At 43.5% G+C, this 22,999-nt stretch overlaps 1 protein-coding gene across 7 annotated transcripts in view; it reads left to right on the forward strand.

The window, feature by feature from the left end:
• The first annotated feature begins 630 nt into the window (after positions 1-630).
• LOC147903448 (F-box family protein) overlaps positions 631-22,999 on the forward strand; it is a 31,615-nt gene continuing 9,246 nt past the window's right edge. For 6 of the 7 annotated variants that reach the window (XR_015543695.1, XR_015543693.1, XM_087399036.1 and 3 more), the window contains exons 1-4: positions 631-754; positions 4,277-4,443; positions 5,247-5,669; positions 5,767-5,948. Coding sequence is in view for 4 of the 7 variants with exons in the window: in XM_087399036.1 (XP_087255162.1) it covers positions 4,293-4,443; positions 5,247-5,669; positions 5,767-5,948 (756 nt within the window). In the remaining 3 variants the exon portion in view is untranslated. The other variant, XR_015543694.1, reaches the window with a different exon arrangement.

The following is a 22,999-nucleotide window of genomic DNA, read 5'->3' on the forward strand; positions in this document are numbered from 1 at the left end:
GGAAGCCAAGGCAATCGTTCTAGGGAGAGCTCAAGCATGGAGGGAAAGTGGAGCCCCTAAATTGATTTATAAGCCATGTTGGAGGGGGGTAAATAGCACACACAAGTTGAAAGTTGAAAAGCCAAGAGCCACAAACAAGCTAAAAGGTGAAAAGCCAAGAGCCATCTAAAAGTAGAGGTTAAGAATTTTAGAAATTCGTATTAAAAATTCCTAAGAAACTAAGAATAAAAATTCCTAAGAAACTAAGAATAATCACAAAACTTCCACTCAACTCAATTCTAGTGCTAATAATAAAAACATTCATGAGGCCTGCCTTGGAAGCTGAGAGAGAGAAGAAGAAGAAGAGAGAGAGAGAGAGAGAGGGGGGGGGGGGGAGAAAAAAATGGGGACACAAATAGCAAGCAAGAAGATGAAGAAGAGAGAGAGAGAGAGAGAGAAAGGGGGACAAAAATGGGGACAAAAATCGCAGCGGCGGACAGCCAATCACACGTTTGCACGTGTCCAAAAATCACCAAACTACCACTCCAAAGAGGCCACCCGGCAAGCCACAATTAGAAGCTTTATCATCTCAAAACAAAGAAAAGGATTAATAGCCTTTCCCTGGCAGGCAGGGTGCCCAAAAAACACAAAGAAAGGAAGAAGGAAAGAAAGAAAAGGTGTATAGAAAAGAGCCAGAGGTGATGTTAATCTCCATGGTTTTGGTGATTTTCAACTTGTTTCATTTTCTCTGAAAGGGCAGCTCCATTTCTCACAGGTAACCCTTTCCCTTCTCCTTTTCTAACTGTCTGCCTTTCCTACATCTCTGTATAGAAATTAGCCAGAGGTGTTCTTCATCTCCATAGTCTTGGTGGTTTCCATCTTGTTTCATTTTCTCTTACCGCCAGCTCCATTTCTCACAGGTTCCCCTTTCCCTTCTGCCTTTCTAACTTTCTCCCTTTCTTCTCTTTCCTTGCATCTTGTTCGATGCATTTCGGTTCTCCTGTTTGGCAGTGCTCTGCTCATGTTGCGATCGGATTTGGTTTTCGTCATCTTCCGTCATAGAAAATGGGTCGGTGCTCGGCGTCTTGCACGCTCGCTGTTTGTGAGGTCGGATTTGGTGTTCGTCGTCTTCTGAAACCGAAAATGGGTCGGGGTTTGTCGCCTCCTGTCACACTGCCCCGAAAGTTTCGGACTCTCTCGGGGTTGGTCGCTCTTTGCAAAGCACCGCACGGTGCAATTCAGCTTTCTGGCTGTTTAACGATGGTACGGTGACGTAGTCGGATCATCCCTGACTTACTGCGCCGTGGCTGTCATTGACATCGTTCGTCACTCCAACTTTTGGCGCCTGGACGCGGATATGATGCATTTCTTTTTTGGACAGAAGGGGAAAATGGTAGAGATAGTGGTGTCTTGATATGTCGGTAGTTAAGCTTTCATCAAACATGGCCCAATATAGGAAGGATTCATTCTACGTTTGGCCAAGGAGCATTGAAGAGAACCCTGTCTTTTCGTTGCAATTTTCTGATCAATTTCAGACAGGGTTAGTAGGCATTTGAGCTAGCTGTAGGTGAAATGAATTGATCATCATTCGCAGGTGAATGTTCAAGAATTTGCCTGTTTGAGCAAGCTGCGAAGTTGGTGCTTTAGCGGAGGGAAGAAGAGGGCGTCTGCAATAGCAGAGGGAACCTGAGTGCTGGTTGCAATCCTTTCTTTTTAGTTAGGGAGCTTCAAGTTTGTTGCACTTAATTACGTTGATGGATTGTGTTAGATTGCTACGAGCGTTTTAGCAATATAAACGTTAGAATACTGCATGTTCTATTTTATTGTGCTGTAAAAATGGAGCAGATTATAAGTCATTCAAGCAGCACGAAGAAAGCATGCAACATCAAACCTAATTAGAGAAGACATACACGATGGCCAGTGTTTTATTAGATTACTCATGAAAGTAGTTTGTCATTCTGTTTTGTTGTGGCCATCGTTTTGTAATGCATCAGCGTGAGGATACCAGATGTTCTGTATAATTGTCTTCTCTTTGAGAACTATTCCTACGGTTAGGAATGGGCAAGCATGCTATATTTTGGACCGAAATTTTGGGATTTTTGGGAAATGTATCGTTTAAACTTTTGATTTTATGATGTGGATCTCGTGTATCATAGCTATTAGATTACCAACTACCATGAACTTTTAGTACCCATTATCACTGTACAATTTAAATTTGCTTCTTTAGTTTTGAAATCGCTCAAATTGAAAGCTGTAGTATCCAAAAGGCCACTTTGAGAACCTTGCTTGAAATTTTCAGTGGTAGCATAGCTGTGGCTGGGCAAGCCTCTGTCATGAAACAAATCCAAAGATCATGGGATACAAAAGCTCCACTTTTAGAGGCCAGCCAGCCCACATACGCTCATACCTCCAAGCCTTTCATTGTACAATAGGAAATATAATTATGCTGGCAGCTTTTTAAGTATATCATCTTCTAACCCCTACCAATTCAATCACCAGCAAGCATAAGGCCCCAGTGGACGACCTTCATTACCCTTTTTGATTTTTATGAATCTCCTAGATCTCATTATGCCTACTGTTGAGCGTGACCGGATCTTTTCAACAGAATAATTTATGTACTTTGTAATCATGTAAAGATTATAAGAACTAGAAGGTGACTTGTGATGTTTGCCATTTTTATGGTCTTAGAACCTTTTGGTATAAAGACTTTCATTTCTACTGTCTTCTACTTTTCATTTTTGGTTAGTCTAGTCGGTGTGCACTAACGGTGAGGAGTCGTGATCTTTGGAACCACTCATCCCTTTGAGAGATTGCTCAAGATTCTAAATTAGCACCTTGATCGTGCACATGCACATCACATCACATCAAGACCTCCTGTGGCAAAAATTTAGGTTCAATCTGAGTTTTCTAGCCCGACTTTAATTAATTGTGTACATAGGTTGAGGGGTTAGAATCAGCTAATTGAATGTCCCCTATTTATGTCAGATTGCTTACTTTATAATTAATATGCATTAAAATGTTCCCAATTATCAATTCAGCTTGTTGATTTAAGTAAAAGCTAAGATTTAGCTATTGATAGCCTTCTAGGTTTTACCTTTCCTTGAACTCCTAGTTTATTCTCATGGCTCTCATTGAGTTGTTCATCTTTTAGTAATTGGAGCTTGCTGAGGCGACCTTCTTGCACCTCCTACTTCCATCATTCTCCCTATCACTTTCCAAGTGCGTGTTTTTGCACAAAACCCATGTCTAGCTACTTGCGACTGATCTTTCTAGCAGATTTGAGCACTTCTTGCCATCTAGGAGTTGTTATGCAGAATGAGAGTTACAGCCAGCTAGATTGGCTGCCTAGTTGGTATTTGAAGATCATGGAAGTCTCAAGTTTGGAGGAGATGCCTGAGAGCACCCATGAAAGAGTTACAGGCCAGCACAAATTAGGGGTACTTTGAACAAAACTGTAGTGAAGCCAAAAATATGCAAAGAGGCAGAAAATTTAACTTTGAATGTTATGCATGTTGAGTATGATGCCATCATGAGGAATGAAACATGAGAAGTGGTACACCTGCCTTCAGGCAAAATTCTTGTGGGTTGCACATGGGTCAACCCAAGGTAGATGGCAGTGTAGATAAACACAGGAAGGAAGTCATGACTAATTTGAACATCTGGACTGGGGCCAAAGCACAACACAGTGAGGGTTGCAAATGCCTTGGTGGTCCAGCATGGATGGAGGCTCCATAAGATGGATGTTAAATCAGCCTTCAGATGGTGAGCAAGAAGACAAGGTGTATATGAGGCGGCTAACAATGATTGTGAAGACAGACCAAGAAAAGCAAGCAAGTTTATCAAATCAATGAATGAGTTCAAACAAGCACGTAGATTGGTATTCCAAGATTTGTTTTTCTCTGCAACTCCGACTTTGTCAGTGACTTGATCATCACTGGCAACAATGAGAACACATTTGCCTCAATACAAAGCACACAGGGGAACTACTGAAGAAATTCAAGACGGAAGAATGCAAACCAGCCGTCATAACTAATCCACATGTATTCACACGCAATCCCCTCCTATATTTTTGTTCACATGCAAAGTTGGTTAACTATAGATAATGCTATGGTACCTTTAAAGGCTTCTGTCAACCAGTCCCTTCAAAGTCATGTCACCTCTCCAATTGAAATGTGACAGTCATGCATTTTGTTTGCTGTCTCGGTTGATTCTGCTACTTTCATGTATTTGACAACTGAAGAAGCCCACGTTGATTTAATGTTGTCTAATTTCCCTTGAAAATGTGTTTTTGTGGCAGGCTTTCACTTTGCACAATGGAAGAGCCAGAAAGCGAGTCTTGGGATACATATGAAAACACTGTTCAAAAGTTGGACAGTGACACTATCATATATGTGCTGAATTTTCTTGATACTCCAACCGATTTAGCTCATGCAGCATGTGTTTCGCGCTTATGGCGTAATTACGGTAACTTTTCTTTGTTTCTCGATATCTTTTAATGCAATATAGGATTTGTTGGATGTAAGAAAGAATAATAATAATGTTCAGCAATATGTTTTCTATCATAGAATTGTAGTTGTAAACTGTAGCCCAGTCCTTCTCAAACCTTTCAAGACATGGCCTGTTGGAAAATTGGTTATGACAGCCTCACTTTTTTTCCGCATGATTTTGTATGGTGATTTGATGCTGTCTCTACATATTTTGGTCATACTTAATAGAAAATGCCCAAAAAAGAAAGAAAAAAGAAGTGTTGGAACTATGTTACGGGAAACTATTGGGAGCAATTCTGGTGTTTCTCCCAGCCGAGGAAAAGTCGAACAACCATCTTCTAGTTTTTAATCCTCTCTGCAACTCCCTTTCTTCTTTCATGGTACCATTCCACCCCTGCTTTTGGCCCAAACTCTCTTCCTCTCCCCTCCCCCCCTCCTGCCCTTCAAAAAGAAAAAATGGAAAAATGAAAAAGAAGAGAAAAGCAGCAGCTAGCAAAAATACCACCGCTCACCCACCCACTCCCACTTGCACACGTGCACATGAAGCAATATGTAGGCCTCATGATGGTCTTGTTTCTGCAAGGTTTTTGGGAGGAGTCCATTTCCTTGTGTTCCCTTATGAACTATGAATTTTTGCATGTGTCCATCAACATCTTTTGCAGTGATTTCAACAAAATGGATGCTTACGTCAAACAATGTTAGGTTTGATGTCTTTCATGTAAATTTCTCTGCTAATTCTGCAAAACTCTTTGAAAGTAAGTGTTTCCTCTATTTATGCAGTTTCTGAAGGTGGCCTTTGGAGACAGATGTGCATCAAGTGCTTTCCTGAGATTGCAAAATTCAAATGCATTGTTGACTCTGGTAGACAGGAGTGCTCTTCTAGTGCATTAGGGGCAAGCCAATGGACATCTCTGCAGAGTTCAGAAGAAAGTCGTTTGTATAACCAGTTGCTTTGTGAGCTTCAGGGTCGTCCTTCCGAGAAGAGCTGCATACGTGAGCCTTTGAATGCTTCAAGCACTGACAATTTTCCAACGGAGAGCATCGCTCAGACATTGTTTCCAAGGCCCATGTATTCAGATGGACAGACACCGTCTTATTGGTCAAGTGGAGGTCAAGTCAATCCTGATGTGCCAGAGACCCTGACATACGGACTTGTTTCTGATTTGTGTGTTGTACATGAAGTGAAAATTCGACCTTTTCTCGGTGAGTAAATTTTGCTTGGTGATTCTTTGTTGTTTACATTGTGCGTGTCAGCTCTTATCACTTATGCTCATGTTCATGTTTTTGTCTCTCTTATCAGCTTATTTTCAGCCTGATGATCCAATCTATTCAGCTAAGTCAGTTGTCTTTCGGTTTGGCTATTCACGGTCCCCACGGTCACGCTGGAGTGGACTTCTGGATTGTATATCTGAAGCGCCAAAGAAAGTAAATAATGATGACTATGTTTGGACTTATGAGTCGCCTGCCTTTCCGATGGCACAGGTTAGAAATAGCACCACCACATTTTTTTTTCTTGTTGGGCTCCTCGCTTTGCAAATTTAATCTGGAAAGGAGTTATCCAGTCAGAAAATATTTCACGTTTTTTGCTTACTCTTTTTTCTGTCTGTGAGAGAAATCATCATGCACTTATTGTTAGAATGTCACTGCCCCACCTGTGAGCCCCCGATTTGAGGGGACAAGGGGGCAGGAGACTATGGGGGCTGGGGGGGGGGAAAACCAGAGGACCTACGTGGCCTGGAATCCATGCAGCAGGATGATATGGCACAGCATTGGAGGCGCCTCCTGGAGCAGCATATAGGCGGGGTCTGCAGACTGCATCAGCAGCCCATGTGCTGGGCACATGGACCTTTAAAAATGCCTGGCCTAAGCCGGTTAGTTCAGCCAGCAAGTGGCCGACCAGCCTGGTCGGTGGACGATCAGATGGGGTAACCCTCTCTGAGATTGAGTATAGACTATGGAGCTCCAGGATTGAACCCAAAGACACATGGCTTCTCTCAGGGTAAAGATCTTAGTCAGTCCTTGTAAAGTGTTTAATCAGCTTGCCCCCAATTGAATTCATCCTACTTGTACTGCATCACGTTGGATTATACCACCACATCACAGAATCTTAGATGTAACATACTTAGTGTCCCATACCACCAAAGTATACTGCAAGTAAAAAACTTGGGGGACAATATGAGTGAATCGGGGTAACCAATCCCTCTTCAACTCAGACCATCCCAGATTGAGTATGGGTGGAAAATCCAATCTCAATCCTTTTCTTAATGTGATTATATCACCCCCTTGTGTCACAATACCCCTACCAACAGGTCTAAGAAAAAAAAAGCTGATGTGGTGGCATATAACCTATGATATTTCACTGGTGACTATCGACATGTGAGATCCGCTGTGATCTCTTGGCTATGGCCCTGCGGCAAACAAGTGCCACTGTCACCACTCTTGTGGGTCGGGCCTCTGGTCTGACGAACATGGATGGAAGGTCCCCTAGTGTGAACTGTGCCTCCATGCCACAGCTTGCTAGAGTTGGTGTATGCCTAAGTAGTTAATGCCATCATTTTTTCGAGACCCTTTTATGATGGTGTGGCCACTTTTTTGTTTTTATCTAAAATCCATATGTCTTGATATTCCAGATTCATTCAATTCCTATTGATTGCTTGAATGGAAACAAGATTCTTGCAAGGATTGGAACAAGAAGAACAGCGAACAAAACCTTGGTCTCATGTGTGCTTGTGATGAATAGTACATTATCAATTCCTCGGCTCATTATCATGTGAGACGAGTCACCATGCACTTATGCATAACAGTCGAAACGTTTTTATACTAAAGATAGTTAACACAGACACAGATCTGTCAATGTCAACAAAACATCAAAAGGGCCTATGAGACCAAAAGCTAATAGATCATGCGATCCAAGCCCTTCCCTACATAGGGGAACTAGTGGTCCTTGGTGCATCCCCAAAAGAAACTAAGCTGGAGAGGAGCGTGTGAAGTTCTTTTATATATTGGCGATTGAGGAGGTACTCTTTCTTGAGCTGATCCCTCTCTTCTTTGATCTTTACAAATGGGATTTATAATTTACTATGGTTCTTCTTCATTCTCAATTCTTAGAGAATCCGCTTGAATGTGATGATCGGATGGCATGTATCTCCCACTCATTGCATCAAACCCAACCTACTCATGATAACATCTGTGGATTCCTTATTATACAATTGGTGACCTTATTTGTATCACGAGATCCAATGAATGTAAAGTTGTTGTTTGATTTTTCATCCTCGTTTCTCCTCGTTTCTTGTCAAGATGTATACATGAGCTGTACATTCAAAAAACTGAGTGTGAGACGTCAGGTTTCTTATCTGTAAATGCTTCTTTTGGAGTTTTTCCTTGAAGTGCATAATGGGACTTCTATTCAACAAATACACTGCTGTAAATACCACCTCAGCTAAAAATTAGTAGGGGCAGTTACCTATACACTGCTGTAAATACCACCTCAGCTAAAACTTAGTTGGGGCAGTTGCCTTGCATTGAGCATGCTCCTGGCACATTGAGTGACTGGCTTGTTTCTGCTCTCCACCACTCCACTTCGTTGAGGAGTGTGAACAAGTTTAAGTTTTTTTGTATGCCGTTCTCTTCACAATAACTTTGCTTCTCTGTCGGACATGAGAGTGTTAATCTGTTTTCTTGTTTCTCTTTCCATGTTCTTGAAATGTAGAAAACGCCCAAATGCTTTTAATTGATAAAATGTACCCAGACCTTTCTAGGATATCATCAACAAGATATGGCGCTGCTCCTAAATATTGAGTCTATCTAGTCCCTCCAACATCCACATGTATGGTTTCTAGATATCTATAAGCACCTCCTTTCTTAAATCTTTGCCTACACTGTTTTCTTTTCATGCAGGGCTCACAGATTTTGAATGTTAAGTGTACTGGGGGCGATCTAATGACCATTCTCTCTTTTGAAGCAATTGGAGGCTTTTGAAGTTAAGATGACCATACTTGTGATTCCAGATCTCTCTCTTGTTGTCTTCTACTGTTGCAAGTGCCGAAGGAGTAGGCTTAGTTGCATGTGTCTGCCTTGGCTTGATAGAGTCGAATGTCTTCCATTCCAACTGATGGTCCATCTCGCAATTCTTTGTGGTTGTTGGGCTTGTGGTTGGCAGGCTTGCCCTTTCTTGTGTCCTTGCTCTTGTCTTGTGCAATAAAGGCTTTGTCACCGGATCCCTCTAACTTCCTCTCTGGAAACTCTTCCTGCAGAGTAGGGGCACTAGCTCTTTGAATGTGACTAGTGCTGACCGTTGCCCTACAATAATGGTTGTCATAGAACCTTTACAGCTCTTGGGGAGCGTGCCAAACAAAAGCTTGGCTATCCGTGCTGAATCAGTTTGTTGACCAACTGCTGACAGCATATCCCTTACCACCTTTACTACCTTCATCTTAGTGATGTGATCGTGTACTGAGTTCCCCCTCCTCGTAGAGTTGTCTTGAGGTCCAGGATTCTAGCTGGGTTGTTGATCTCGTACATGTCCTTTAGAGTGGTCTATGCTTGAAACGCTGTGTCCGCCAATTGAATATGCAGGAGGACCAAGTCTGTAGTCATACCAATCATTATGGCTAGGGTCTCTGCATCATGTAATGCCCATACTCTGACTGCATCAGGATCCACTGGTGTCACCACTACCTTGGGTTCTGGTTCTTCACAGTGCCCATCAATAAAGCGGGTAATGTTTTCAAGGCGAATAAACCATTCATTACTAACGATAACTTGAAACAATTATTTTTTACAGTAACAACCTTGATGGAGCTGATATTGTGCTGAAATATTATTTATTTTCACAAGAACTTTTGCAAAGAATGCTGACTACCTCTTTCATTGTTTTGAAGTTGTATCATGTTTTCATTAATTTGCACTCCTCCCCATTTGAGAAGAAAGACTAAAGCAATTTAAGGTGTGAAGACTTTGCATGCTTTTGGAAAAATTTAGTCAAAAAGTTACCTTCTTCTTCCTCGAGAAGATTTAAAGCATTATAGGATCAAGTGACCCCAGACGAGGTTTGGTGAGTAATAAGTTCAGAGTACGTAAACTGTTGCATGGTACACAAAAATTCACAATAGCACTCATATTCCTAATATTTGTAGGTCAAAGAATTATAGTATCAGGGAAGTGAGACCCCAAAGGAGATATGGCAAGTAGCTACGTAAACTCATGCAAGGTATGAAAAACATATTATTGAGTTAACAATGCACGAGAAGGAATACAAATCGTGGCGTCGCTCCATTGAAAGAGAGTCCTTTGGGGAATCATGAATCTTTAGCTCCACTTTTGTCGTAATCTCCTAGATCATCCTTATCGTAAGCTGGTTTCGGATCATCTTTATCTTCCAAAGAGGATAATTTGTACCATCGAGCTTCTCGGAGTCCCGACTTTTCAGAACTTGTAATTTGAGGTACACCTGCTTGAATTGTAGGATCGATAGGCAAAGAGAGAGTGCAGGTTACAAAGAGTCGATAGAGTCTGTCACGTCAAATCTTAGATAATGAAAAAATATAAGTACAAGGTACTTGTACGTAGACCTAGGACTAAGTGTCCTAGGTGTCACATAGGACACTAAGGCCTAAAAGGCACTAACACTACAAGTGCCTACATTTATGCCTACAAGGCACATACCATGGCCTATAGGGCATCACTAGAACCACCAGAAGATGGCCTACAAACCCCCCTCCATGGGATGGGCTGAAGTACTCTGGAAATGTCTCAAAATACTTGGTATTTTTTGGTCATGGTGGCACATGTTCATCCAAAAGGATATAGCTACCTATGAATGTACAAGGGATGTCAGATCATGTAACAAAGGCAACCAAGTGTAAAGCCTGTCGGAAGACTTCGAATTTGGGACGAGGAAGTGCCTTTGTAAACATATCTGCTATGTTGTCCTCTGTGGGAAGATAGGACAACTCTATGTCTCCTGCTGACAACCGCTCTCGAACATAATGATAGTGAACTTCAATATGCTTGGTACGCGTATGAAACACTAGGTTACGCACAATGGAAAGCACTCTGGCTGTCAGTGTAGACAATAGTGGAGGTTGTCTGGCAAATAGCAAGATCTGTAAGTAACTGTCGAAGCGAAACACACTCTACTATAGCGGTGAAAGCTGCCCTGTACTCAGCCTCACAGCTAGACGTGGCAACTGTTGGTTGCTTCTTGCTGAGCCAAGAGATACATGAATTGCCAAGCAAAAAACAATTGCCAGTATGTGACACTCTGGTGTCGGAACATCCTGCCCAGTCACTATCTGTGTAAGCATGCATGGTAAGTGAACCCTGATCACCATAGAAGAGGGCTAAATCCTGAGTGCCTCTGAGATATCTGAAGACTCTCTTCACTGCCTGCCTATGCTGTGAACTGGGCATGTGCATGAATCTGCTGAGCTGAGATACTGCATACTGCAAGTCAGGTCTGGTGTGACATAAATAAATAAGGCATCCAACAGCCTGCTGATAAAGAGTGATATCACATGGTGGGCTCCCATCATGAGCTGAGAATTTGAAGCTAGGGTCCACTGGAGTAGAGATTGGCTTGCAATCCTCAAACTGAAAACGGTCAAGGAGCTGTCCAATATACTTGGACTGAGACATCATGATACCCCCTCAACATGAGCAAACTGAAATCCCAAATAATAATGGAGCCGTTCCATGTCTGACATGTCAAAAATCTGCTGCAAATCAGCCTTGAAAGCTGCAATTTGCTGAGTATCTGGGCTCGTGATGAGCATATCATCCACATATAAAATCAGCACTAAAAAATCAGATGCACTCCCACGGACATAAAGAGTGGGTTCTGTGGGACTATTCTAAAAACCAAGGGATAGTAAGTGTGCATGAATTTTTGCATACCATGCCCTGGGTGCCTGCTTCAAACCATAAAGGGCTTTTCTAAGCCGGCATACCTTATTTTCAATATTAACAACCTCAAAGCTAGGAGGTTGTGTGACATAGACTTCTTCTGCAGATCCCCATGAAGAAAAGCGGTCTTAATGTCAAGTTGGTGCACTTGCCAATGATGATGGGCTGCAATGGCAATGACACATCTAATGGTAGTAATCCTGGATGTGGGAGCAAATGTCTCCTCAAAGTCAATGCCTTGTTGTTGGGCATACCCTTTTGCAACAAGACAGGCTTTGTATCGATCTATGCTGCCATCAGATTTCCTTTTTAGTTTGTAGACCCACCGCGTTCCAATGGCATGCTTGCCAGGAGGGAGATCTACCAATTCCCATGTGTCATTTTTGGCAATAGATTGTAACTCAGCTTTCATTGCATCCATCCACTCTTTGCTGTCAAAAGCATCTTTATGGCACAAAGGCTCTTCATTGCAAGCTGTAGCAAGGAGTGCAAACTCAAGAAAGTGACCATGCTGTCTATTCCTTGATCTTGTGCAGGCAGCAAAAGGCTGATCTTGTTTGCTGTCCGTCAATGTATCAAGAAGCCATCTGGGAACTTGCCTTTGTTGTCTATTGACAGCTGTTTCTTCAATGATTGCATCATGAGTAGTGGGATCATTTTGTGCCGGAAGAGAAACCTGCAAATCAGCATGAGGTTGTTGGGGGTAAAGGCACATTGCCAACCCTTAATTAAAGAATTAAAGATAGGACACCTATGACTGTCTTAAGACAGTCATAGGGTAAACCTAATCCTAATAAAACATAAGTGAGTTTGTGGTGTGGCTCACTATCACTTCACACCCGCACTAGAGTGTCACTCTCTCTCACTCTCACTCTCTTGCTCCCTTCCAACTTCTCTTCCCCCTCACAACTGGTATCAGAGCCTATCAAGCCTTCTCTCCCCCTCTCAACTGCCTACCTCATCCGTACCGTACGGACGTACGGACAGATCCGTACGGCCGTACGTCGTCCGTACGACCGTACGGACGGGCTCGACATCGCAGCGACAGCGTGGTCGCGGGTGCGTGCATCGCAGGCGGCGCGTTTTCGAGGGCATCAGAGTGAAGGCGCGGTCGCGGGCTGCAGGACTTCTGCGCGGCGCATTTCGCGGGTCACCTCCAAGGGCATCGCATTTCGTACGGCAGATCTAAGGCGGCGCATTTTTCGTAGGCCTGCAGGCTTTTGTTGCGGGCGTGGGCGTCGTCAAGCTGCTGCAGTACAGCAGCATAGCTGCTGTGTTTTTTGCAGCCGTTCATACATCAGCTGTACGGACAGTCCGTACAGTCGTACGGACTGCCGTACAACTTTGTACGGGAGTCTTGGCATTTTGTACGACAGTCCTTCATCCACCTACAAGTACAGTACGGTTGGCGTCGACAGCAGGGTACAGAAGTACAGTAAATTTTTTTTGTGCTGCAAAAATCTCGACTTTTTTTTTGGGGGAAGCATGCACCGATAGTACACAGGTACTCTGCAGGGACAAAAGTACAGCAGGTACTTTGCAGGTACTGAAAAGTACATCACATTTTCTGATTGGAAGAGGAATATTCTTGAAACATTCTAGCAGTATACTGTGCATTTGTTGAGGTACATCAGGTACTCTCGTGTCACTCACGCTTGAGGTGACTTGTGCCACAGTGGTGGTGTTTGTGCAGTTACTTGTCATTCAGGAAGGTCAGATGCTTGTTTTGCAGAAGCTTCTATGCATTTACTGAGTGCAATTCTCAGTTTTGGGTGACCATTTCAAAGGGCTTTTGCCTAGATGTGTTTGCAGTATATGCCTTGAGGCAGTGTGTAGCCAGGGAGCACACATTTGCTTTGTTTCCGCAGTGCATTTGGTGACATTTGTTGCAGGTCACATTCTTTGTACGCACTTTGAAAATCTCAGTTGAGCCACGCTTGGTCAGGGCGCATCGAGTTTACTCGGTCCCTAACTGCCCATTGTTGACAGTGCTCAAAAGATTTTCTTCTTGGTGTCTGTACTTTTTGATTTGTGTTGTTGCTGAGTACACAGGGGCAGTCTATGCATTGCACATTGTCAGGTACAAGTGTCAGAGAGATTTCATATTGCATGCTACCTCAGTGTTGAGGTGTTCTCCACTTGATTCAGGTGTCAGATCAAGGGGCTTTTGCCGAGACTTTGTTTGATAGCACTTGGGTTACCGACAGAGATCTTCAGATGCATTTTCTCCCCTTGGTATAAGGGTGATTGCTTGGGATTTATCCCATTTACTGTTGCAGGTTTTGTGACAGGCTGAAGGGTCATTTACTGTTTTTTTTTTGGGGTGTTAGTCAAGTGGTTTCTGCAATTTAACTCAGTGCAATACCTCATCTGAGGTGGGAGAAGTGATCAGTACAGTCAGTACAGCAGTGTTTACAGCAGTGTTGATGGTTTTGTCAGATGATTGTGCACTGTTAAGCACTTGTTGAGCAGCAGCAGCAGTCTGAAATTACTGTTTTTATGCCTCTCTGAGCTCAGAACAGTTTGTCAGAAGGTACAGTAGTTGCAGGGACATTTACTGTTTTGCTGCAGATTTTACTGACAGTAAAAACAGCACCATTGAGAGTGCTTCTGGCTCTAGAATAGAGCAGGCCTTTTCTGAGAAATCAGAACCTTTATTCAGCCTTTTTTACTTCCAGGGAGTCAGGTACTTTCCTCATCTGATATGGCATCAGGAGGAGGTGATTCTTCAATTCTGAACATTAAGAAACTGGAAGGAGCACACAACTATGCATTATGGGCAGAACAGTGCTTGAATGTACTTCTGTTAAAGAAGATTGCTAAGCCCATAAGGGTGAAGGGTGTCAAGCCATCTGATATGGCAGCTGATGACTGGGAAGAGCTTGATTTGTCCGCGAGGGCAGCTATCATGCTCACTATTTCAGACACTCTTGTGTTCAATGTACGGGCTGAAAAGACCTCTTATGGTCTATGGCAAAGACTAGAAGAATTATATGCCCAAAAGAGCTCAGCCAGTAAGGTTTATTGGCTGAAGAAGCTGGTTGATCTTCGCATGAAGGAAGGTACAGCTATGACCTCACACTTGAGTGAGTTCAATGCTATCTTTACACAACTGATTGCACAGGGGTTGAACCTTGATGAGGAGTTCAAGGCTACTTTCTTGCTGTGTACCCTCCCTGAGAGTTGGGACACTTTCAAGACCACCCTGTCAAACTCGAATGCCACTCTTATTTATGCTGATGTAGAGAGCTCTCTCCTTATGGAGGAGATGAGCAGGAAGAATAATGCGGGCAGCAAGTCTTCAAATGCTTTGCAGGTACAGGACAGAGGCAGGACTCAGCAGAAGGGGAGATCTGCTAGTAAGTCCAAATCCCGCAGTCAGTCCCGTGGCAAAAAGGACATTGAATGCTTTTATTGTGGCAAGAAGGGACATGTGAAGTCGAAGTGCTTCAAGTTCATACGGGATCAGAAAGCCAAGAAGGCTGAAACAAAGGATGCAGGAAATGCAAGCAAAGGCAAAGGCAAGGCCAAGGCAGATGACTTGGATGCAGTGAATGTTGCAGCAGAGGACAGTGACAGTGACATACATGATGTTTTATGCTCTTCTGCTGTAATAGCACATGCTTTGGTTATTGATGGCCATGACATGCACACCTGGCTCTTGGATTCAGGTGCCTCTTTTCATGTTACTCCTCATAGGGAGTGGTTTACTTCCTACACAGGTACTCATGGAGTTGTTCATCTTGGGAACAACTATGCATGTCAGATTGTAGGGATTGGCAGTATACAGATAGTACTTCCTGATGGACAGTCATTTATGCTTGATGGCGTTCGCCATGTGCCGCAAATCAAGAAAAATCTGATTAGCACTGGCTTATTAGATGACAGTGGTTACCACATCACATTTGGGGATTCCAAATGGGTGATTACTGATGGTCAGACTGTAGTGGCTGAGGGTTTTAAGAGTGATACCTTGTATCCTCTTTATGTTTCCAGTGTGGGTAATCATGTTGTTGCCATAACCAAGCTGCCAAAGGTTTCATTGTGGCATAGCCGGTTGGGACACATGTCTGTTAAAGGAATGCAAGAACTGTCACGTTTGGGTTATCTGCCGCCTCTCTCTTTTTCAGATTTGCCTACTTGTGATCATTGTATTTTTGGCAAGCACTCTGTCACTCCTCATAAGAGGAGAACTCCTCAAATAGAGCACCACTTGATCTAGTGCACACTGATTTGTGTGAGATGCCACAGCTATCACTAGGGGGTGCAAAATATTTTATTACTTTCATTGATGATGCCACACGTAAGGTGTGGGTCTATTTCTTGAAGCATAAGGGAGATGCCTTAGATGCTTTCAAGAGGTTTGTCGCTCAGGTTGAGAATCGGACAAGTCGTAGGCTGAAATGCCTCAGATCCGATAATGGGGGTGAGTATTTGTCACATGCTTTTGTGCAGTTTTGCCAAGCTAAGGGCATCAATACAGCCCCTCATAATGCATCTCAAAATGGTGCAAGTGAGCGGATGAATCGAACTATTCAGGAGAAGGTTCGATGTATGTTGTCTTATGCTGCATTACCCCATGGCTTTTGGGCAGAAGCCGTGCAAACAGCAGTTCACATTATTAACAGGTCACCAAATAAGGCTTTGGAGTTGAAAGTGCCAGAGGAGGTGTGGTCTGGCAAGCCTCCCTCATATAAGCACTTACGTGTATTTGGCTGCGAGTGCTTTGCTCATGTACGCAAAGATCTACGCACCAAACTGGATCCAAAGTCTATCAGATGCATCTTTATGGGTTATGGTGACGAAGGTGAAATGGGGTACAGGTTATGGGATCCCGTTAAACGGAAGATTATACGCAGCAATGATGTCATCTTTAAAGAAGATAGTGTACACAAGGAACCCGTGCAACCTGTGGAATACAGGAGGGTTATTTATGATGATGTTGGACAGGTGAAATGGGGTACAGGTTATGGGATCCCGTTAAACGGAAGATTATACGCAGCAATGATGTCATCTTTAAAGAAGATAGTGTACACAAGGAACCCGTGCAACCTGTGGAATACAGGAGGGTTATTTATGATGATGTTGGACAGCAAAGAATGCCCATTTATATGCAGCAGCTGCCTGCTGCAGATCACCCTGTTCAAGAGGGTATACAGGCTGAAAATCAGCCAGATAATTTTGCCAATGATGCACCACTGGATGTGCCAACAGATGGGGCTGTAGAACAGCCAGATATGGTGGTACAGCCACCCGTCATGCATGAAGAACAGGCTGAACAGCAGCCTAATCCGGAACATTTTGTGAGGAGGAGCACCCGTGCACAACGGCCTCCTGCCAGGTTTGTTCCAGGAGCCAATAATGTGGCTGATTTTATCATGCTGACTGATTGTGGTGAGCCTTCCAGCTTCAAGGAAGCTATGGGAAGAACAGAGAAAAAGAAGTGGGAGAAAGCCATGCAGTCAGAAATGGACTCCCTACTTCAGAATGATGCATGGGACTTGGTGCAGTTACCTGCAGGCAGAAAAGTTTTGCCATGCAAGTGGGTTTACAAAGTCAAAGTGGATTCAAATGCTTTACCGAGGTATAAGGCCAGATTGGTTGCCAAGGGATTTAAGCAGGAGAAAGGCATTGACTTTGATGAGATCTTTTCCCCTGTAGTCAAGATGACTACTTTGAGAGCAGTGTTGGCTCTTGTTGCTCATGATGACATGGATTTATGTCAGATGGATGTGAAGACAGACTTTCTTCACGGAGATCTCCATGATGAGATCTATATGAGTCAGCCAGAGGGATATGCTGTTAAAGGGAAAGAGCAGCTTGTGTGTAAGCTCAAGAGGAGCTTGTATGGACTCAAGCAGGCGCCAAGGGAATGGTACAAGAAGTTTGATGCCTTCATGCAGTCCCAAGGGTATCATCGGTGTGAGACCGATCATTGCTTGTACACCAAACGGGCAAAGGATGGCAGTTTGATGCTACTCATTCTATATGTGGATGACATGCTTATTGCCAGTAAATCTCAGCATGAGATTAGTGTTTTGAAGAAACAACTGCATAAGTCTTTTGACATGAAAGACTTGGGTGATGCAAATCATATTCTTGGCATGCGTATTACTCGTGACAGGTCCAAGGGACTTTTGTTTCTATCACAGAAAGAGTACATTGACAAAGTACTGCAGAGGTTTAAAATGGAGGGGGGGAAGTCCATTAGTACCCCGTTGCCTCCACATTTAAAACTCAGCAGTAAGGACAGCCCCAGATCAGATGATGATAAGGCTGAAATGGCCAAGGTTCCGTATGCATCTGCTGTTGGATCTTTGATGTATGCCATGGTTGCCACTCGTCCGGATATTGCTTTTGCGGTGGGAGTCATCAGCAGGTATATGGCAAATCCAGGCAAGCGGCATTGGGAAGCAGTGAAAGGTGTCTTGAGGTATCTCAAAGGTACCAAAGACTTGTGCATATGCTATGGTAGGCAGGATGCATTGGTGCATGGTTTTACAGATTCAGACTATGCAGGGAATGCAGATAACCGGAAGTCTACTACCGGTTATATTTTCACATTTGCAGGAGGTGCTATATCATGGGTGTCTCGGTTGCAGAAATGCGTTGCACTGTCAACCACAGAAGCTGAATATGTTGCAGCCACTGAGGCTTGCAAGGAAGCAATATGGCTTACTCGGCTGGTGGGAGATTTGGGCATTACAGGTGACATGCCAGTTTTGCATTGTGATAGTCAGAGTGCTATCATGTTGGCAAAGAATCCGGTCTTTCATCAGAAGACCAAGCACATAGAAGTGAAATATCATTTCATCAGGGAGGTACTGGAAGACAAGCGACTTGAGCTTGTGAAAGTACATACTGATGATAATCCTGCAGATTTGCTCACTAAGAGCTTGCCTATAGAGCGGTTTGCACATTGCCGCCACATCATGGGATTAGGATGAGACCATTCTTACTTTATGGTCTTGTATACAGTAACTGTATATTGCTGTAATTTTTATTCTTTTCTCCCCTTTAGGCACATTGGCCTTTAGGTGGGAGGTTGTTGGGGGTAAAGGCACATTGCCAACCCTTAATTAAAGAATTAAAGATAGGACACCTATGACTGTCTTAAGACAGTCATAGGGTAAACCTAATCCTAATAAAACATAAGTGAGTTTGTGGTGTGGCTCACTATCACTTCACACCCGCACTAGAGTGTCACTCTCTCTCACTCTCACTCTCTTGCTCCCTTCCAACTTCTCTTCCCCCTCACAGAGGTTGTGGCTGATTATTGCTTAGTGGAGGGCCTGCAGGAGGCTCATGTTGCTGGTCAAAATCCTCTTCTGATGATGGCAGAGGTAACCAAGGTTCAAAGGCATCAAACATGTCAACATCTGGCTTTGCTTTGCAGTCCACAAGAGGAGAAGCTGAATGTTCCGCAAATATCACGTCTCTACTGACAATAATCTTCCCAGTATTTGGTTGATATAACCGATACCCTCTGCTCTCCTGGCTGTAACCAATAAATATGCATTTGATTGCCTTGTCATCAAGCTTATGTCTTAGCTGAGATGGTACATGAACATATGCAAGAGACCCAAAAACTCTCATGTGTGAAAGTGAAGGCTTCCTGCCTTTCCGTGCTTCATAAGGTGTAATCATAGTTACGGGAAACGGAAACGTTACGGGATTTTTGAGAGGGGGTGAAACGGGGAAACGCCATGTCATCAAGGGGGTTTACAAAAGGGGGTTTAGAGTAATGCATACACACATTTAGAGTGCTCTACCTTCAAAAAAAGTGCGGGCCAAGAAATCGTGGGGGAGAGCAGCAGGTAGGCGAGCAGAAAAACGCGACGAAGAGAAGCAAGCGTGAGGCATTTTTTTTTTGTTCTGTCCGTGTTTTTAGGTCACGCCCAAAACAGCACCAAAAACGGCGCGTTTCGGCTCTGAAATGCCGTTTCAGATGCCGTTTCGGCGTTTTTGCACGCTGTTTCGGGCCGCGTTTTGCGTTTTGGCTGCGTTTCGGGGGTCGGGCATGGAGGAAACGCCGTTTTTGGCCTAAATTGCGCCGTTTCGGCGTTTTAGCGTAACTATGGGTGTAATAGTCTTCAATGCCCGTGTAGGTGATCTATTCAGCACATAGTTGGCACACATTATTGCATCAAGCCAAAATTTATTGGGCAAAGACTTGGCCTTAAGGATGCATCTGGCCATCTCCATTGTGGACCTGTTTTTCCTTTTAGAAACAGGATTCTGTTGAGGAGTGTAAGGAGTAGTGTATGAGTGAATAATGCCCTGTGAAGACAGTTAGTAGGTTAGGTTGGGCTACACTAAGTCAATCCCTGCCCTAACTGTCTTACCAGGGTCAACTCGTACTTCAATGAAACATTCCTACAAGGTAGAGAAAACCCACACCAATTCCCCTTCTTATTTTAGTTCAATTGACATATACTCTCCCCCCTATCTGTGTTGAGGGTGACAAGCTTGCATCCTGATTCATTCTCAACCATATTCAGCCATCTCTGAAAGCATAAGAAAACTTCAGATTTGGCCTTTAAAGGATATACCCAGCAATATCTTGTGAAATCATCAACGAGAGTCATGAAATACTTATACCCCCCAATGGCATTTGTCCTCATTGGGCCACAGACATCACTGTGTACTAGCTGCAATTTCCTTTGTGAGAGTTTTGGACAATTCTTTTGAAAAGGAAATCGATGCATTTTACCCAAAAGACAACCCTCACACACATGTTTGGAAACTGTGTGAGTCTGAGGTACATCATTTGCCATCTGCTGTGAATGTAGCTTTGCAAGAGCTCTATAATTGAGATGGCCCATTCTCTCATGCCAAAGATGACATTCAGCGAGCTGTGAATCTGAAATAGCCAATGCTTCAATAGAAAGTGCAGCTGAATGATGATCAAGGTGATAAAGCTCTTTTTGCAAAGTGCCAGTGAGAACTATGGCATTGTCATCACGAAGATCATAAACTAGACATCTGTAGCCATCAAGAATTACTCTGAAACCTGAAGTAGCAATTGCTGAAATTGAAATCAAGTTGACTTCAATGCCAGGCACAAAAAGAACATTTGTCAGAGTGACAGGATGGCTTGAAATGGATGTGAGCTGCACATCTCCAACTCCTTTTACAGCATATGAAGCATTATTAGCACACGTAACAGTCCCCCCTCAAGGTGCATCAGCGAAAGAATGAAACAACTGTCTGCAAGAAGTGACATGCTTGGAAGCACCACTATCAAAGTACCAGGACTGAGCATCATTAGCAGTAAAGAATTCATCAGCTTTGGATGGATCAAATGAGCAATGGACAGCCCATGCCCAATCATCCTGAAGAGCATGTGCATGTGAAGCATCTTCTGGTTCATGGGATTCAATAGCATGTGAGGCATTAACTGTCAATCCGGCTTTCTTTTTCTCCGAAGCAATGCGCTTCCTGCATTCTGAAATGTCATGTCCAGGCTTGCGACAATAGTTGCATCTTTTCTTCTTTGCCTTATTTGCTGTATTTTTAGATGCATGGGAGGAATTGCAACTGCTATGCGCAGATTTTGGCTTGCCCATAGGCTTGGAAGCCTTCCCTCTTCCTGTCTGTTGTGAAGCAAATGCATGATTAGGAATAATGGCTTGTCTATTAGTTCTACTTTGCTCTTCCTGCAAAAGCAAAGTAACTAGCTGATCAAAAAAATAGTGGTCTGGATTACCCATGGCCACTAATCGAAGGGTCGTAGCAAACCCTTGATATGTATCTAGCAGTCCATTCAATGTGGTACTGACAAGCTGTAAATTTGGCACCACCTCATCAATGTTGGCAAGCTATTCCATGAGGTCCTTGACCTTTGTCAAGTATGAATCCATTGACTCACCTTCATTCATACTGACTTTCTGTAATTGCCTTCTCAAATATGCAACACGAGCTTCATTGCGAATTTGATAGAGAGAAGCCAATTTATCCCAAGCATCCTTTGCTGTCCTGCAAGACCGGATGTGTGGAATAATGATTCTCTTGCATGATAAAGCAATGCATGAATGTGCATTTGCATCTGTTGCATCCCATCTTGACCGTTCTTGAGTTGAAAGAGCAACAGCAAGAGTGCTAGAGGAAGAGGCATCAAGAGGAGTACCCCCTGCAGAAGGACCAGCAGTAGAAGCAACCAGTGTAGCATTGGCTGGCCTCAGATCAGCCCCAGAAACAATATTCCACAAATGCTTTGCAACAAGAATATGTTTCATGAGATAAGACCACATCGGATAGTTGGTGCCATCCAATTTATCATCTGCACGAAGAACTCCAAATAAATCTTGATTGTTCCCAGCCATAGCAAATGTGATACCCTGAAAAAGACCTGAAAACCCAAAAGCCTCAAGGCTATCACTGCAAAAAGCTGACCGTCCAAAAATGACAGCAAATATCTGCAAATTTCTGACACAAATCAAAGGGCAAATGCAGATCTGACCCAAATGTGACAGTGGCAATGCTCACTGCAAAAACAGCAAATCTGGCAAAAGCCCCAAATTTAATGAGGGAAAATAGGCCAAAAAGAGGGCAAATGTAGAAAAGCCCCAAATTTTACTGAAATTTTTGCAAATGTGACCCAATGTATGATAATCTGACTCAATGTCCTGCAAAAGTGCATCTGTCCCAAAGTGTGAACCTCAAAATGTAGGCTTTCCAATTTGTTGAAATGTCTTGAGATGATTTCAAACAGTAGAAGGAAGATAAGGATAACAAAAATCCTCAAAAGCCCCAAATTTTGATAGTGTTCTGCAAATTTCACACGTGCCAAACCTGTACAGGGATCCCAAAGCAAGTACGTGTCTGTACAGATGCAAGAACGCTGTACGGAATCCAATGTACGGCACAAGTACACTGTATGGAGATTGTACGAAAGCAGGTACAGGGCGAGTACGGAGCACAACATACGGTTGTACGAGACAGTTGGTGAACAGCGTACGGTTGTACAGAAAAGTAGAGAGTCAATGTACGTATGCTGTACGGCGATGCAGATACGTGATTGTAAGTCGCAGGTACAGTACGGATCACTGTGCGTCGCAGGTACAACCTTGCACGACAAGTGTACGAACCAGTTGCAGCACCTTCCCTACACAGGTACGTACGTACGACAATGCAGGTACACTCTTGTACGAGTGAAGGTACGGACGTACGATGGCGCAGGTACTGTTATACAACAGCGCGTGAACAGTTGGTACGATGCTGAGGATCTCAGGTACGATGTTGAGCAGGTACGGAACCGTACAATTGTACGGCGCAGGTACAGAGAGCAGTACGGGTGAGAGGAGCGGGTGCAGGAGACGAATCTAAATGTGGCTCTGATACCACTGTAGGATCGATAGGCAAAGAGAGAGTGCAGGTTACAAAGAGTCGATAGAGTCTGTCACGTCAAATCTTAGATAATGAAAAAATATAAGTACAAGGTGCTTGTACCTAGACCTAGGACTAAGTGTCCTAGGTGTCACATAGGACTAAGTGTCCTATGTGGCCTAAAAGGCACTAACACTACAAGTGCCTACATTTATGCCTACAAGGCACATACCATGGCCTATAGGGCATCACTAGAACCACCAGAAGATGGCCTACATGAATCTCGATCACCGTCCTTCTCC

The sequence above is a fragment of the Dipteris shenzhenensis genome, chromosome 3 (assembly GCF_047967505.1).
Source record: "Dipteris shenzhenensis isolate YYH24624 ecotype China chromosome 3, Dip_SZ_1.0, whole genome shotgun sequence".
In the NCBI taxonomy this organism is placed as follows: Eukaryota; Viridiplantae; Streptophyta; class Polypodiopsida; order Gleicheniales; family Dipteridaceae; genus Dipteris; species Dipteris shenzhenensis.